Here is a 15,381-nt window from a genome sequence, read left to right on the forward strand (position 1 = left end):
CGGAGCAGACCAGGGCCAGGATGGAAAGGAACATTCGTGGCCAGCTAAAATCCTGCTGCCTGAAGAGGCAGTTTGACCTCACGGGGAAGCTGGGAGGAAGGGACCCGACATCTCCCACGCCGACATGACACTCCAGCCAGAGCTAGAAAAAGGACCCCAAGCCCCGGTCCTGGAGGTGGGGGGGCCTGCCCCCATTCCTCAGGATCAGCAGGCCCTGCCTGCTGGGCTGCTGGCCCTCTCGCTTCCTGGTGGGGAGGCGGGGGCAATTTGTCGTTGCTTGAGCGGTCCCAGCTCTGGACACCCCATCACAGCTGACCCATGCACCCCCGAGTGGGAAAGGTGCAGGGGAGGGGAGAAGGGGAAGGTGCCAGCCCACCCAGCGGTTCTGCCAGTGCCTGGGAACCTAAGCGGCTTTTCTCCAGAGAGAAGGGAGGCAAATGCTTAGGCACTTAATGGAGCACACGTGGGGCACTATGTACACCCGGATCTGTTCACAGGGGGCACGGGGGGGGGGGGGGAAGGCTCCTGCAGCGAGGCCCCAGCCCCTACAAGGGGGATGTGAGGGGCAGAAGCTGAGGACCCTGGCTCTTCCTGCAGCACCCAGTCCCTCGTGGCAGGGCTTATGCCCTCAGCGGCTCTACAGAGAACCCCGTGCTGCTACGTGCGATTTCAGGGTGCAGGGCACAGACACATGAGGAATTCACCCACTCATCCTTTCACGCAGCACCTGGGGTCTCCAGGCAGCCGGCCACCGGGTGGTAGCTTCTGTCAGCCTCTGCCTGCAGCTGGCAGGTACAACCCCCTCTCTCCCCTAGCCCTCAGGGGCAACCCTCTCCCCTCTCTCCCCTAGCCCTCAGCTTTCCGTCCCTTCTTACAGGCCCACCCATAGGTTCTGGCCAAGTCTACACTTGTCCGCAGCTACCTCATTCCCTGTGCTGCTGAGAACAATGCCCTTTTATACCCGAATGTCCTGCACACTCTGCCTCCTCACCCCCACAGACCCCTGGGTGGCCTGGAGCTCCCTCCTGTCTTGGGGCCTCCTCTGATCTCCATCCTGAAAATTCTCCAAAAGCTCCAGACTCCCAGCACTGGGGTCAGTGCTCTCAGGACCCTCATACCCCGCTCGCCCTGTCCAAGTCTTTCTGTAGACAGAAGTGACCACAGCGAGGCACACCCCTTCCACTTAATTGCATACCAGCTTCTCTGGCCCCAAGAAGAGTGATGCATGGCCACTGGTTTCTAGAGGCTTCTGAGCCAGGGTTCACCCATGCTTCTGCACAAGACCCCTACCCCCAAACCCACCCCAGGGACCCTCCGGGCCCTCCTCAGCCTAGGCTTGAAGGCCTGGTGTTCGCCCCCTCCTCCCTCCTCTGGCTCACAAAGAGTTCTCTGTAATGGAGACAGGGCTACACCTTGAGAGACCAGAGAGGGAGCGAAGGCCACCTGGAAAGCCACACAAATGGCTTCCCCCCATCCCCGCCCAGTGACCTTCCACCCACCAGAGGCCTCACCTGTGCGGGTCCTGTTTCATGAAGCCGTGCTAGTGATGGGGTGCCAGGGGCTCTGAGGCTCCAGCTTTCCAGGGGCTGGGCCAGGCCTCCGGGGTCGCAGGCCCTGGGCAGCACAGGGCTGGCCAAGGGAAGCCGGGATCTGCGAGCAGGGGTGCCCAAGCTCCCAGGCTCCGTGGCCGCCATCTCCGGCCTGAGGCCCAGCCCGGGGATTAGGGGCGGATTGCTCTGGGAGATTTCCCCTGGGAGCAGGCTGCTCCTTCCCATCTGGGAGGAGACAGGCAGGATCACTGAGCGGGGAGACTCAGCTCTAATGAAGTACCCCCCTACCCCCGCCACCACCACCCTGCCTATCCCCAAGCCTAGATGTCACCATGGTGAGTTGAGCATGCATGAGGACACTTGGGTGTGACCGGCAGCACCTCCAGGCCCAGTGGGGGGTGCAGCACATGGAGACATGTGTATCTGCATCACTCACCCACCTAGTGCACACCCAGAAATGTCTCCCACCGTCAGAAGGCCCCTGCCCAACAGAGGCACAGTCCCACTGGCTCCCTTCGTCACCTCAAGGAAGTAGGGCTCCTGGCCAGGAAGACGACGAGGTCTTTGGAGCCTGGAGGGGACTTCTTATTGGATCCTAACATAGCCAGCTCAGCCTGGGGTACCCTACCTCTCTCCCTTCTGCCCTGCTCACTGGCTAAAGGCTCCATCACTCCCGAGGCATGCTCCCTATTCAAGAACTCTCTGGAGGAATCAGAATTCAGCCAGTCTCACCTGGGAGACCCCTCTGTTCTGAGATATTCTTCCAGAAATCCACTCTCTGCTCAGACACCACTATAGCTACCTCTCTCCTGGCTTCTGCTCCCTGTTCCCCGCTCTCCTCCATGTCCCATCCCCACACCGCCCCCCCCGAGCATGGCCCTGGCATAAACACCCAGGATCAAACCCAGGTGGCAAACTCACAGCAGTCCTTTCCTCCTTGGACTTCATCTGGACACTTCCAGCAGGAAATCCTGTGAGTGGCCAGCAGAGGGGGCCAGAGGGCCACAGTTGAGGAGAGCAAGCCCTGAGCCGGGGGACAGGATGGCCAGCAGAGTTGAGGGCCCAACTGGGTCTCTCAAGGAGGCTTCCGAGGCAGAACCACCAAAGACACTGATCTTGCACCTACTTGAGCCAGGCGAGAGACTCCGGTCTTAAATACTGAGGGTCCACACGTGGTAGGGTGGTCCCAAGAAGGTGCGAAGAGATAAGGAAGTCCCAGCAGTATCTCTGGGGCCCAATGCCAGGGCATGCAGCCAAAAACACCAAGAGCAGGAGTTCCCACGCCCTGGGCTTGTGGAAACCTTACAAACATTAATGGGGGCCGATGACTTGGGGTTTGTGACGACAGGAACCTAGCAAAAGCACATCAACAGATCCCAATTCCTGGGGGCCAGTTCAGCCATGTGCAGCCAGGGACATGAGGGTCAGGGAATATTCCCAGCACCTGCACACACTCTCCCTCCAATGGTACTCGATGTGCACTTTATGCTTTGGCGCGGCACCCTGTTCCTCTTGCATAATGGTTATGCGCAAGCAGGTCTTACTTCCCCTAGGAAGGCAGGAATCACATCTTAAATACATCTGAGCCCTTCACCGTGTCCAGCACTAGACTGACCCTACCTCAGCATTCATAATGATGGAATGACCCACCTCCCCAAACTGTAATAGAAAGTCCGTCTATTGCAGCTCTGTCCTAGGTAGCCAAGCCACGGCCTGGTCTTCTCATACAAGACATCCGTTCCCTTCCAGAACTAAGGCCAATCCCGTAAAATAATACCTAAGACAAAGTATATTGGAACCAAAATTTTTAAATGCATGTTTTTGCGCTCATTCTTAAGGCAGCCTAGATGATAACATTTTGGCTACTTCAAAATTACCATCCAAAGACTTTACCTTTTTCTTTTTAATGTTTGTTTATTTTTGAGGGGGGGAGGGGCAGAGAGAGAGGGAGACACAAAATCGGGAGCAGGTTCCAGGCTCTGAGCTGTGAGCACAGAGCCTGTCGCAGGGCTCAAACTCACGAACCCCGAGATCATGACCTGAACTGAAGTTGGACACTTAACCGACTGAGCCACCCAGGCGCCCCAGACTTTACCTTTTTCTAAATCCATAGCAGCTCTTATTGATTTTTTCCCCCAGTATTTTTCACTGTAAAACTTCTGTTTTTTTTAAAAGATTTTCTTTAATGTTTATTTTTGAGAGAGAGCATGAGTCAGGGAGGAGCAGAGAGGGAGGGAGAGAGTCCCAATCAGGCTCTGCGTTGTCAGCATGCAGCCAGTCACGGGGCTCAAACTCAGGAACTGTGAGATCGTAACTTGAGCCAAAAGCAAGAGTCAGACGCTTAACCGACTGAGCTATCCAGGTGCCCCTAAAGATTTTATTTTCAAATAATCTCTACACCCAATGTGGGACTCGAACTCACAACCCCAAGATCAAGAGTCGCACACTCTACTGACTGGGACACCCAGGTACCCCTGCAAGTGTTTTTAATTACTTAAAAAATTTTAGTTGGAAAACATCCACGACAAATCAAAAATGTTGTAATTTTATGTGATTGCCTTAATGTTTATTTTTTGAAAGGGAGCGTAAGCAGGGCAGGGCAGAGAGTGAGGGGAACAGAGGATGTGAAGCGGGCTCTGCGCTGACAGGCTGACAGCAGCGAGCCCGATGCAGGGCTCGAAATCACGAACTGTGAGATCATAACTTGAGCTGAAGTTAGAAGCTCAACCCACTGGGCCACCCAGGTGTGCCCCAAAAGGCCGTCATTTTAAAGGCCTTATTTTTAAAAAACATGTGTCAAGTCAAATTCAGCATCATGCCTAGAAGTAGTTCAAAAAATGTCTGTGGAATCAATGAAACAAACAAAAGGACCTCTCTCCCCTGCCTCCCTCCTTTCTAGGCTCCACCAAGCTAAGACTTGGAAACTTTCCTTAGAGCAGAACGAAGAAGGCAGTGCCAGCCGGAGAGCAGAGGTGGGGAGGGGGCCGAGTAGGCCACTCTCACCCCCTGCACTGCCCAGGATCATGAAGAGGTTCCTGCAAGACCACAGCGCACCCCCAAGATGGCCCCGAGGAGAGTCCCCAGTACTCAGGCCTCCAGAGGCTCCCTGATGGGAGGGGTCAGCTCCTCTCCTCTCATCCAGCACCCAAACCGAATAGCAGGAAAAAGAAGGGAGGAGCTCGGGGTGAACCTGCTAAGAGGAAAGGAACAAACTGGAACCAGGGGGAGGTCTGCCAGGCAGGCCAGTGGGAGAGAGATCCCTGTTCCTCCAGAGTCTGTTCCTGTCTTTACACGGACGAGATGTTCCCAGGCCTGTCCTGGGGGTAGGAAGCAGGGAGCCCAAGGAGCCGTGAAATGGGGGGAAAGGCGACGTGAACCCTGGCTTTGGGTCTCAGTTCCATACTTGCTAGGGGACCTTGGTCAAGCTCGCACAGGCCCTGAGGCTCTGTGTTCCTCAGCGCGATGGGAGGCGGGAGTGGAGGGCAGGGGGGCCCGGAAAGCCCTGGCTGAACGGGGATGTATCACAGGAAGGCACGTAGGCCGGGCTCTGTGGGGAAGGGCTGCCCCTTTCGGTGGCGCAGCAGAGGGCCTGCAGTCAGCAGCCCGGCGTAGACTGGCACCCTGCCACTCGCTGGCCACGCGGCCTCGATGGCCCGGTGTGTGCTCCCTCTCACAGCTGCAGGAGGACACAGCCGGGCCCCCAGAGCAGCAGCCTGGAGGGAGAGGCCTTACAGAACCAGACCTGCAGCATCAGGAGGTCGGAGGGGGAGGCGAGAGACTCTCCACAGCCGAGCCTCCATTTTCCTGGCCGCAAAATGGCACATATGCTCATGAACTCCCAGGGCCGCGGTGCAGATAAAACGGGAACGTACCTGACACAGTGCAGGTTTTACTGAACAAGATGACTGGTGCTGAGGCCCCCTTGCCACACATGGACATACACATACATGAACACGCACCACAGTCCCTCCATGTGCTGCTGGGGTGACTGCTTGGGACAGAGAAAGCCACAAAAGTGGCTGTCAAGTGGAGAGTGGCAGGCGGATGCGGGAGGGCTACAGTGAGCAGTAAGGCTCCGTGCTTAGCACAAGAGCCACAAAGTGACCTCCTTTTGCAAAGAGCGGGTGCCGCCGGGAGGATGCCATCGTGTGTACCCGCTGTGAAGTCCTGGCCGGTCGCCTCCCCTGTCGCCATCCCCAAGCCTGGCAGACACGCAGGCCCCATGTCAGCCAAGGCGGGGCGGCCACTGTGGCTCGGGCCCCCGAGCTCGGGCAGCTGGGCTGGGGCAGGGGTCTGTGGCAGCACTGCCCCCACCTGCCCGGTTAGCCTGAGTCCAGGGGTGACAGATGGGAAGGGACGCTGGCAGGAAGCCCGGACAGTCACTGGGCTCTGCTCCATTCGGTCTCCTCTTCCTCTTCTTTGAAGTTTCAGGCCAGGCCCCTTCTTTCCCTAATACAGTCAGGATCACATTTTCTCTTCTCCCCTCTCCCCTGCATTGTTCTTCTGCTCCTCCCCCTTTTTTTTAATCTTCCTACTTACTCTCCTTTCTCTTGAGGGGGAAAAAAAAAAGGCACAAACCACATATTCTGAAGGATGGGAAGCCTGAGAAGCCATCGGCTTTAGAAGCTCAAGGCAGCTAAATTTAGTAGCTTAGAATAGAAGGTGAGGCCTTAAAAATCTCACGCTCCAGGTGTGCTGTGAAAAGCTCCCATTACGGTCCCTCCGTGGAGGCTGCCACTTCTCTAATGCTCACCTCTTGCAAATGAGACTTTGGGAAGCAGGCGGCACCCAGAGTCCTTCCCCTAACACTCATTTGTGCACCCGACCAGAAGATGCATTTTCTTAGAAACTCACATTTCTAAGCAGAGAGCCCCTCTTCCTCCCTGAAAGGCAGGAGGGGAGGACGATTCAGTCTTCAGGGTGAAGTACGGCAAACAGTGGGTGGAGAGGCTTGGCCCCACGAGCAGACAGAAAAGGCAGACAGAAAAACAGACAGAAAAGGCCAGAATGGAGAGAACTGGGGCATGACCAGCATGCACACAGCAGGCCACCCTTTGGCTGCTCCCAGGGAGGGAGGAGGCTGTCCCTTCCCTCTGTCGCTCCTTGCCCGGCGGGTGCTGTGGACACTCCTGTAGGGAGCCCCCTGCGGGCACAGCCACGCCAGAGGCCGTGCAGGGGAGAGAACCACTTGTCTTTGGTCTCTTTCAGGAAAATCAAAATTGGTAACAGATGGGTAGAAAAAGATGATGACTGGGGCACCTGGGTGGCTCAGTTGGTTAAGCAGCTGACTTCAGCTCAGGTCATGATCTCACAGTTTGTGGGTTCGAGCCCCGTATCGGGTTCTATGCAGGTAGCTCAGAGCCTGGAGTCTGTTTCAGATTCTGTGTCTCCCTCTCTCTCTCTCTGCCCCTCCACCACTCATGCTCTGTCTCAAAAATAAATAAAAACTATAAAAAGTTTTTTAAATAAAATAAATAAAAAAAAGGAAAGATGACGATTTCAAGCCTTTCATAGCCACTTTTATTTCCTTGGTGGTGGGGACACTGGGGACAGGTCTAGGAGAAAGTGACCCAGAGAGGAAACAGCTTCTTTTTGAGTGATTTTTAGGAAGCAGAGCACCCCCACCCCACGCTATTTGCCAAGAATTTATTTTTAAACATTTTTTATGTTTATTTTTAAGGGGGGGGGGTGCAGAGAGAGAGGGAGACAGTACCCAAAGCAGGCTCCATCCAGGCTCTGAGCTGTCAGCACAGAGCCTGATGCGGGGCTCGAACTCACGAATCATAAGCTCATGACCTGAGTCAAAGTGGGACCCTTAACCGACTGAGCCACCTAGGCATCCCTGACAATTAGAATTTAGAATGATTCCTTTCTAAAAGCAGAGGGTTGACATGCAGAACTCTTGGGGCGTCCCGCTGACTCCAGGGTCCCCGCGTAGCACGAGCTGCCCTGATTAGGTGAGCCATGCATGTGGTGGCACTCTGCAGGCCAAAGGATGCTGTTCAGCTGAGCGCTGAAGCCAGCAAGGCTCAAAGGGGTGTGACCCGCAAGTCTGAGGGCCACCGGGCCCGAGAAGTCACCCAACAGGCATGGGGCCCAGATCATATTTGGGTCTGAAGCTGCCTGCTCGGGCCGTGAAGAAACCTTATATAATGAAGTTAATATTACAGAGCATTTCCAGGGCAGGGTTCACCTTTCCGGCCACCGAAGGAGGTCACAGTATCACTTTGGATCTGTTGAGCCTCTGCTGAGCATGCTGAATTATTCACTGGCTATGGATACTGGCCCAGCTCTGGGGTCCCAGTAGCGGGGTATCTGCACAGGTGGAAAAGTATGCAGTGAGAACTCCCGGATCCAGACTCTTTGGTGAAAGTCAAAGGGGACAAAAGAAGAAGAGGCATGAGAGTTGGCCTCTGGAGGATGTGAAAAACAGGGGCTGGTGGGGGCTAAGAATGGTCAGACGGCCCAGCGCCTGTCACTGTAGAGACTAGGGAGATCAGAGAAGGCTACAGTTCCCAGAAGCTTCACTCATTGCCTCCAGCCCCCACACTGCAGGGCCGGAGAGCCCTTGAGGCGCCTGGAGCCCCACAGGAATGTGGTCGGGTGTACGTGTTCATCACTGCTTCTGTGTCAGAGCCCTCTGCCCTGTGGGGTATGAACAGAGAAAGCCAGACTGCCCAGGAGAAGAAAGAAGATGCAGAAGCGGGGATCAGGTTAACGATACTGGATTTCCATTGCCTCATCTGGCACCAGACGGAACCAAGATCATGTTTCGCATCTCAGGGATGTGGCGAATCCAGGGAGGAACGTGCACGGTGGCCGGGGTGACCTGGGCCAGCTCCCATGACCCATGTCCGCGTCACAGGTGCTGGCTCCTCGCCGTCTGGAGCAGGATAAGAGAGAGCTCCTCTTGCTGCTGACTCTTACGGCTCCAGCGTGGGGCTGACACCCAAACCTGGGGCTCACCTTCCCCTGGGGTGCATCTTACGGGCTCCGGATCCTGAGGGGAAAGGCTGGGGACCTGAATAGAGTCTCCCACTTGCATCTGGGCTGGAGTCCTCACAGATCCAGGGGCCACAGAGAGCCACAGAGTCTCATGCAAGTTTTTGGCCTCAGCTAAGACACAAGGAGGTTGAAAATGCAAGAACCTGGATCTTGCCAGATAACTTGGACATGATCTAACTTCACCACCCACTCCCCGACCCTAAGGAATTCTGTATTTCCAGAAGCTAGGACTAATGTGGAGAACGGGGGGTGTGGGGGTGGGGAAGGGACTTTCTATCTAGAAAGAAAGTCATGGATGTCAGTGGGGGAAAAGATGAGTAAAGGCTAATTCTAGAAAAGCCAGGTCCCTCCTGGGACAGCTAACTGAGCCCAGGATCCTGTTCTAAAAGAGAAGGCTGTAGCTCATGATCTCTGGGGCCAGGGCTTTAGGTAAGGGGCAGAGTCCTCACTGTTTAGCCCCTCTCCTGATTGGACAGGACCCCTAAAAGGCAAGATGCTTCCCCTGAATATGAGGAACTCAAATCAGATGAAAAGAAGAATTTGATTGGCCAGGTACTACAAGATATACTGTTGGGGGGGGGGGCAAAGGACCCTGGGAAATTGTCTTTTTGTTAAATTTTTTTAAAATCAAAGACATGAGTGGGGGAGGGGCAAAGAGAGGGAGACACAGACTCTGAAGCGGCTCCAGGCTCCGAGCTGTCAGCACAGAGTCTGACACGGGGCTTCAACCCACAAACCTCAAGATCATGACCTGAGCCGAAGTTGGACGCTTAACCAACTGAGTCACCCAGGCGCCCCAAAGGGAAATAGTCTTTAATCATTATGATAGGAAACAGAGGTTCATGACCAATCACCAAGCTGCCCTGTCTTGGCGTGGCACACAGCATGGCCTTAGCCATCTCTTCTGAGGCCGCTGGGCTGGCTGCTTCTGGTCTCCCTACGCCTAAGGACCACTCTTTGCATGCAGAGCAAAGAGAAGGGAAGAGGGGATGAGATGGATGTTGGAGGGAAACAGAAACACAGCTGTCCTCCCCAGCAACTGGGTATGAGTTCGGGCTGGCACAGGCTCAAGTGTGTTTGTGAATGACTGAACAGGCAGCGTGTCACGTGGCTCTGAAGGTGGATGTGTGTGTGCACAGACTGAGGGACCCAACTGGACCCTAGAGCAGGGCCCCTTCGGCCTCTCATGTAGCCTGGCCTATAAGCTCAGACATATGAGGAGGCCCCACGGACACCCGGTCTGGCCTCCCCCAGCTGCTGAGGGGCCGCGGTTTGAAACCCTCTCTCAGCAGAGCAGCCCCACCCGCCTCTGACCCAGCAGGATCTCAGACATAAACAAACCAGGCTCCTTTGGCTCCTGCCAAGATTCGTCTTCTTGGCAAGAGCCCAGGGCTAAGGGTGGCCCCTCACTTGCCATCCCTGGAAGTAAACAGGGGTGCTTATTTATGCCAGGACAGAGAAGAAAAAATCGTGTTGTCGAGTAAGTCCGGTGGGGCAGGTGTACTGAAGAACAGGGTGTCCAGAGTCTGCTCTAGGTCAGGTGATGAGCTGAACACCCCGGATTTCCCTGCCTGGAGCCTGGAGATAAGATCCCTTGAGGCCCCAGGAAGCATCCAGGCACGACACGATCTCTCCACTCTCTGCACCTCACCCTGGGCACCCGGCCCTCTCACCCACGCTGCCTGCCCTAGTGCAGCGGGGGCAGCAGGCTGGCCTGTCGGGAATGGCCCTGCCCCCGGGCACCTCCATGCCAGTCTCCGAAGGCTCTGGACACCACCCCAAACCCGCCCCGCAAGCTCTAGGCTCCTTGTCCTCAGAGGCCACCAACTGCACCACACAGAGGGCGGAGGGCAGCCAGAGCAAGGTCAAGAGCCCGCCTGGCAGGGCTGGCCATCACCCCAGTGCGCCTGCACTAGCCCCCTGCCGAGACCCTCCAGCTGGGAGCACCTTGCACAGGCCTGGAAGGCAGGAGAGGAATGTGGCGACAGCTTAGGAAAAGTTTTGAGTAAGACCAGGAGGGCAGCACTGAGCCAACCAGATGTGGAACAAATGAGAAAAAGGGGACACTCGCCCCTGATCCCTGCAGGGGCTAATCTGCTTGCTGAACCGCTGGGAACCGGAAACAAAGGCAGGACGCGAAGAGTTACTAGGTTTCTCCTGCTGCTGCTCAGCAANTGCACACATAACCAGCGGTTCCCGCCGCAGCCCCCGGGCCTCGAGTTTCCCAGAGGTTAAGGCCACATTACACACAGATGGGGAAACCCAGATGTCACCTGCATTCTCTGTGCACCCATCAGTGCCCCCAAGAAATGATGACAATTTTTTTTCTGCTTTATAGATGTCAGGCAGAGAGTAGCTAACTTGTTCAATGCCACACAAATTGTAGAAAGCAGGACGGCAGGGTGGAGATGGGCATTTGTTTTTGGTTAAAAAAAAAAAAAAGCTCCTTTATTTATTTTTGAGAGAGAGAGAGCACACGTGTGCATAAGCAGGGGAGGGGCAGGGAGAGCAGGAGAGAGAGAATTCCAAGCAGGCTTCATACTGTCAGTGCAGAACCTGACGTGGGGCTTGATTTCACAAACCATGAGATCATGACCTGAGCCGAAATCAAGAGTCCAATGCTTAACCCACTGAGCCACCCAGGCGCGCTGGATTTTGTTTTTAAGGGGAAATCATTTAAGGCACAATGTCGAAAACAACTAACTGGACGGAACAAATGGCAGCCCACGATGTCACCAAGACTGAGCTGCCTCCCAGGACCGTGAGACCCTATCGGTTCGTCTGCTGCACCCCCCCTGCTGTCCTTGAGGCTCTGGGTCCCCTGCTCTCTTTGGGCGGGGGCTGGGCGAGCCTCTCCATGACAGCTGAGGAATGATAGCTACCTCCAGGCTGTTCCAGTAACTCAATCCCCGCCAGGGCTGCTCTGGTCCGAAAGCCAGCTGGTGAGTTCCAAACAATGGCAAGGGGTGTGGGTAGTGGGGGAGGCTTATGAATTAAAAATAGATGCTAGTAATCACCAGGGAGCTTGCAGAGAGCATGTGGCGCAGTGTTTACTAGAGAGAAGAATGCCTTCTATTCATGCCCAGACTGGGGTGGAACCACCGCAGCGCCTCACCCCGACCAATGGCCTCTGGGTCTGGGGAGTCAGCTGACAGAGTGGGGGTGGCTGGAAGACCCCCGTCCCCTCAGGAGCTCCCGGGGCCTGGCTTATCTCGGGAGGAAGAGCTACAGGGCTGGAAAGGTGTATCACTGAAGGGGGAATGGCAACCGAGCAAAAAAGTCACCCTCTTGGGCCAAGGCAAACCCACTCTCTATGGCTATTGCATCACATGATCCCCGGTGCTTTTAGTGACTTCATATCTGCTTGGTCTCGTGAACACGCTTGAATGCGGGCTCTAGTCTCCTCTCTGCCATGACGTAGCTGGCTGTCCTCAGGCAAGCAGTCTCTTGATTCCTCTAGGACTCAGTCTATTCATCTGGGAAATGGAGATAAGAGGCCCCGCTCTGGCTACTTCACCAGGATGTTGTTCAGATTAACTGAGCGATACGTATGACGGAGTCTGGGAAAGCTGGAGGGTCTAACTAAGGATATAAGAGAGTCACAGGAGCAATCATGTCCCACAGGGAACCGTCCTGCCTGGCAGCTAGCCCAGGAGCGGCCGGCCCCAGTCTTCCACCGGCAGCAAGAGGAGAACCCCAGCTTTCTTGGGGGCGTGTGAAGGCCAAGCACAAGCTGTGTGCAGAAGCCTGGGGAGATGCTCCCTGGCTGATACGCCCGCCCCCACGCCCCCAGGCCCCCCTGCATTTGCGGACAGCAAACATCGGCAACCCTTCACCAGCTTCTCACGGTTCCCGCTGCCCACCCGCTCAGGCAGCCAGAGAATTCGAGGTTCGGAATGTAGCTGTGGTACTAGGGACCCTCGCCTAACAGGGTGGGTCTAATTTTAGGGTTCAAGCGTCTTCACTGACTCGGCCCTGAGAGGTGGGCCTGGCCGTGGCTGCACGCGGTGCACCTGTTTGCCACGGCCTGGTAAGTGGCCCCTCTCGGGTCTCCACTCCACAAGCCCTTTCAGCCAACATACACAGATCTCGCTCTTGGAACACACTCTCCACAGCTGAAACTAGGCTTGCAAATGGTCCAGTGCCATCATTTGAAATCCTATCTATACACCGACAACACCCAACAGTATAGGCTCTAGCCTGGATCTCTCCCCGGGTCTCCAGACTCATACATCTGACTGCTTCTTTGGCATTTCCATGTGGATGTTTAAGAGCCGTCTCAAACATAACAGGCCCCAAACCTAGTTCTGTTTTCTGCACCCCCTCCCCCACCCATAGCCCCTGCCAGATATCTATCCGTTCCATTTGTAGTCTTTCCCAACTCAGTGAATGGCAATTTCGTCTTTCCAGCTGCCAGGCTAAAAGCCGCGTGCCACCTCTGCCTGCTTCCCTTTCTGTCCCGTATCCATCAGAGATGGATGTGGCTGGCTCTCTGAAGCAGATCTAGAATCCAGTCACTTCTCCCCACCCCTACCACTCCCACCCAGCTGCAAGGCACCACCACCCCGTGCCTGGAATATTTCAACAGCTTCCTAGCAGGGCTCCGTGTTTATACCCCGGCTCGCAGCCTATTCCCCACCCAGCGGCCAGAGTGACCTTCTTAAAAGGTATTGCTCATCTGTACAAAAACCTTCTAATGACTTCCCATCTCACTTGGGGAAAAGGCCAGAAGCCCTTTTCCTGGCCAAGAAGGCCCTAGGTGACCCACAACTCTCCCCACCCATCTTTAAGAAACCAATAAAACCCAAAGTGCCTCAACTCAGCATCTGCTGGCCTGTCTCCCCAGACGGGAAACACGTGCTGCCCCCACTTCCACCAGCTCCTCAATCCACCGAAACGGGTTTTTTGTTGGTTACCAATGACCCCCATCGCCTGTGCTGCCTGCATACACTTCCACACCCAGATGGGACCTGTCACTCCTGCCCCGTGTCACTCTGTTGACTACTCCCTCCTCCTGCAAACTCCCTCCTCCTTTTGCTTCAGGATCCTCTCTCTCCACGGCGACTCCATCCCTGGCTGTTCTGTCCCTTATATGTCACATCTGTCCTCGGCCTCGTGCTCACTCGACGCATGCCCTTCAGGGTCTCTTCCAAACCCACGATTTCAAGGTCAGTGCTGACTCTCAGAGTGCCTGCCCAGGGCCAGACCTCTCCCCCGTGAACCTGGCTGCCTGCTGGAGCTCTTTAGTCGGACAGCTCCCAAAGACACCTGCGACTCAACGTGTCCGGAAGTGAACTCATCACTTTCCTTCCTGAACCTGCTCCTACTTGCAGGGTCCTCAACTACAGGATGCCCCACCCATCAGGGCGGTAAGCCAGAAACCCTGGAATCATGCTCTACTTCTTCCCTTTGTCTTCCTATCCACTTTCTCACCTGGCACTACTGATCCCAAAGGTCTTCCAGATTTGTCTCTTCCTTTCCATCCTCACTGCTGAAGCCTAGATCCTGAAGTAGCTCCAAAAATGGTCTCCTTGACTCTGCTCCTAACTCCCTTCCCGGTCTATTGTCTACACGGAGATCCAGAGGGACCACTTCTCTCCAGTTTCCTGCCTAACACCCGTGGACAGCTGCACACCACCTTTGTGATCTGGCATCTGCCCACCCGTCGGTCCCCAACAGAGCTGGATGCTGTGACCACGGTGAACCCGAGTAGCCCCCCTGCACCAGCTCATGGGCTCCTGTACATGCTTCTCCCTCCTTCCCCTTCCCATTCCCCTAGTTCTTTCCTGGCCTAAATTATACTCTTTCAAGACTCAATGGCTTCCTCCAGAAGGTCTTTACCAACTCCGATTCCCTCCCCCTGCTCCCAGAGCACCCCCAGCTTCTATCACAGCCTTATCGCCTTATTCTGTCCATTTGCCCGTCTGCATCCCCTCTATTCAGTAAGCTCGTGAAGTTTGTTCATCCTTATAGCACTTAACAAGTGCCCAATAAGTAGTCGTTACATGAACAAAGGAGTGAAGACAAATTTAGGAAGCACCAAACTAAATTTTCTCCTTACCCTTCATGGATTCCTCTCCTATCTCTTTGGTTGGTATAATAACAAAAACAATACTGTGACAGGCTCCATTCCAAACATTTATACATATGTGAACTCATTCAAACCTATAGCAACTCTACTGTTATTTTTTTTAATCATTTATTCATTTTTTGAGAGACAGTACGAGCTGGGGAAGGACAGAGAGAGAGAGAGGGAGACACAGGATCTAAAGCAGGCTCCATGCTCTGAGCTGTCAGCACAGAGCCCAAAGCGGGGCTCGAACCCATGAAGGGTGAGATCATGACCTGAGCCGAAGTCAGATGCCTAACTGACTGGGCCATCCAGGCGTCCCAACAACTCTATAGTTATTATCCACGTTTTCCACTGGGGAAACTGAGGTACACAGAGGCAAAGTGACGGACACAGCTCGTCAGTGGCAGAGCCAGGGCTGGTGCCAGCCCGTGCTCTGAACCAATGGCACGTACTGCTCCTCGACAGCATGTCTAAGGCGAAGAAGCCAGAATTAATATCAGCCTGAGCAAAATGTAATTTTTTAAAAACCCTGAAACCCAGAGAAATGAGCCCTTTGGGGATCATCTCTTGAGTCTGGCTTGGTCCTACCTCTGATTCTTGAAACCCTGCCGATGGNTCGGCCTCCTCGGCCAGCAGGTACACGTTTCCGCCGTCGGCCAGCAGCAGGGCCGTGTCGGTGGTGGAAGAGGAACGGGGGCGGCACTGGTGCTGGTGCAGGATGGCGGCCAGGCTGCTGTCCTGGGGGGCCTTGCG

At 55.1% G+C, this 15,381-nt stretch overlaps 1 protein-coding gene across 1 annotated transcript in view; it reads right to left on the reverse strand.

Annotated features, from left to right (window-relative positions):
• Positions 1 to 15,381, reverse strand: part of TMCC2 (transmembrane and coiled-coil domain family 2) — a 39,974-nt gene that overhangs the window by 11,488 nt on the left and 13,105 nt on the right. Inside the window, 2 exon segments of the mRNA XM_077771989.1 lie at positions 10,180 to 10,186; positions 15,233 to 15,381. The exon segment at positions 15,233 to 15,381 is cut by the window's right edge and continues 22 nt beyond it. Of these exon segments, the coding sequence (XP_077628115.1) occupies positions 10,180 to 10,186; positions 15,233 to 15,381 (156 nt within the window).

Source organism: Crocuta crocuta, unplaced genomic scaffold (genome assembly GCF_008692635.1).
Source record: "Crocuta crocuta isolate KB4526 unplaced genomic scaffold, BGI_CrCroc_1.0 scaffold318, whole genome shotgun sequence".
NCBI classification, from domain to species: Eukaryota; Metazoa; Chordata; class Mammalia; order Carnivora; family Hyaenidae; genus Crocuta; species Crocuta crocuta.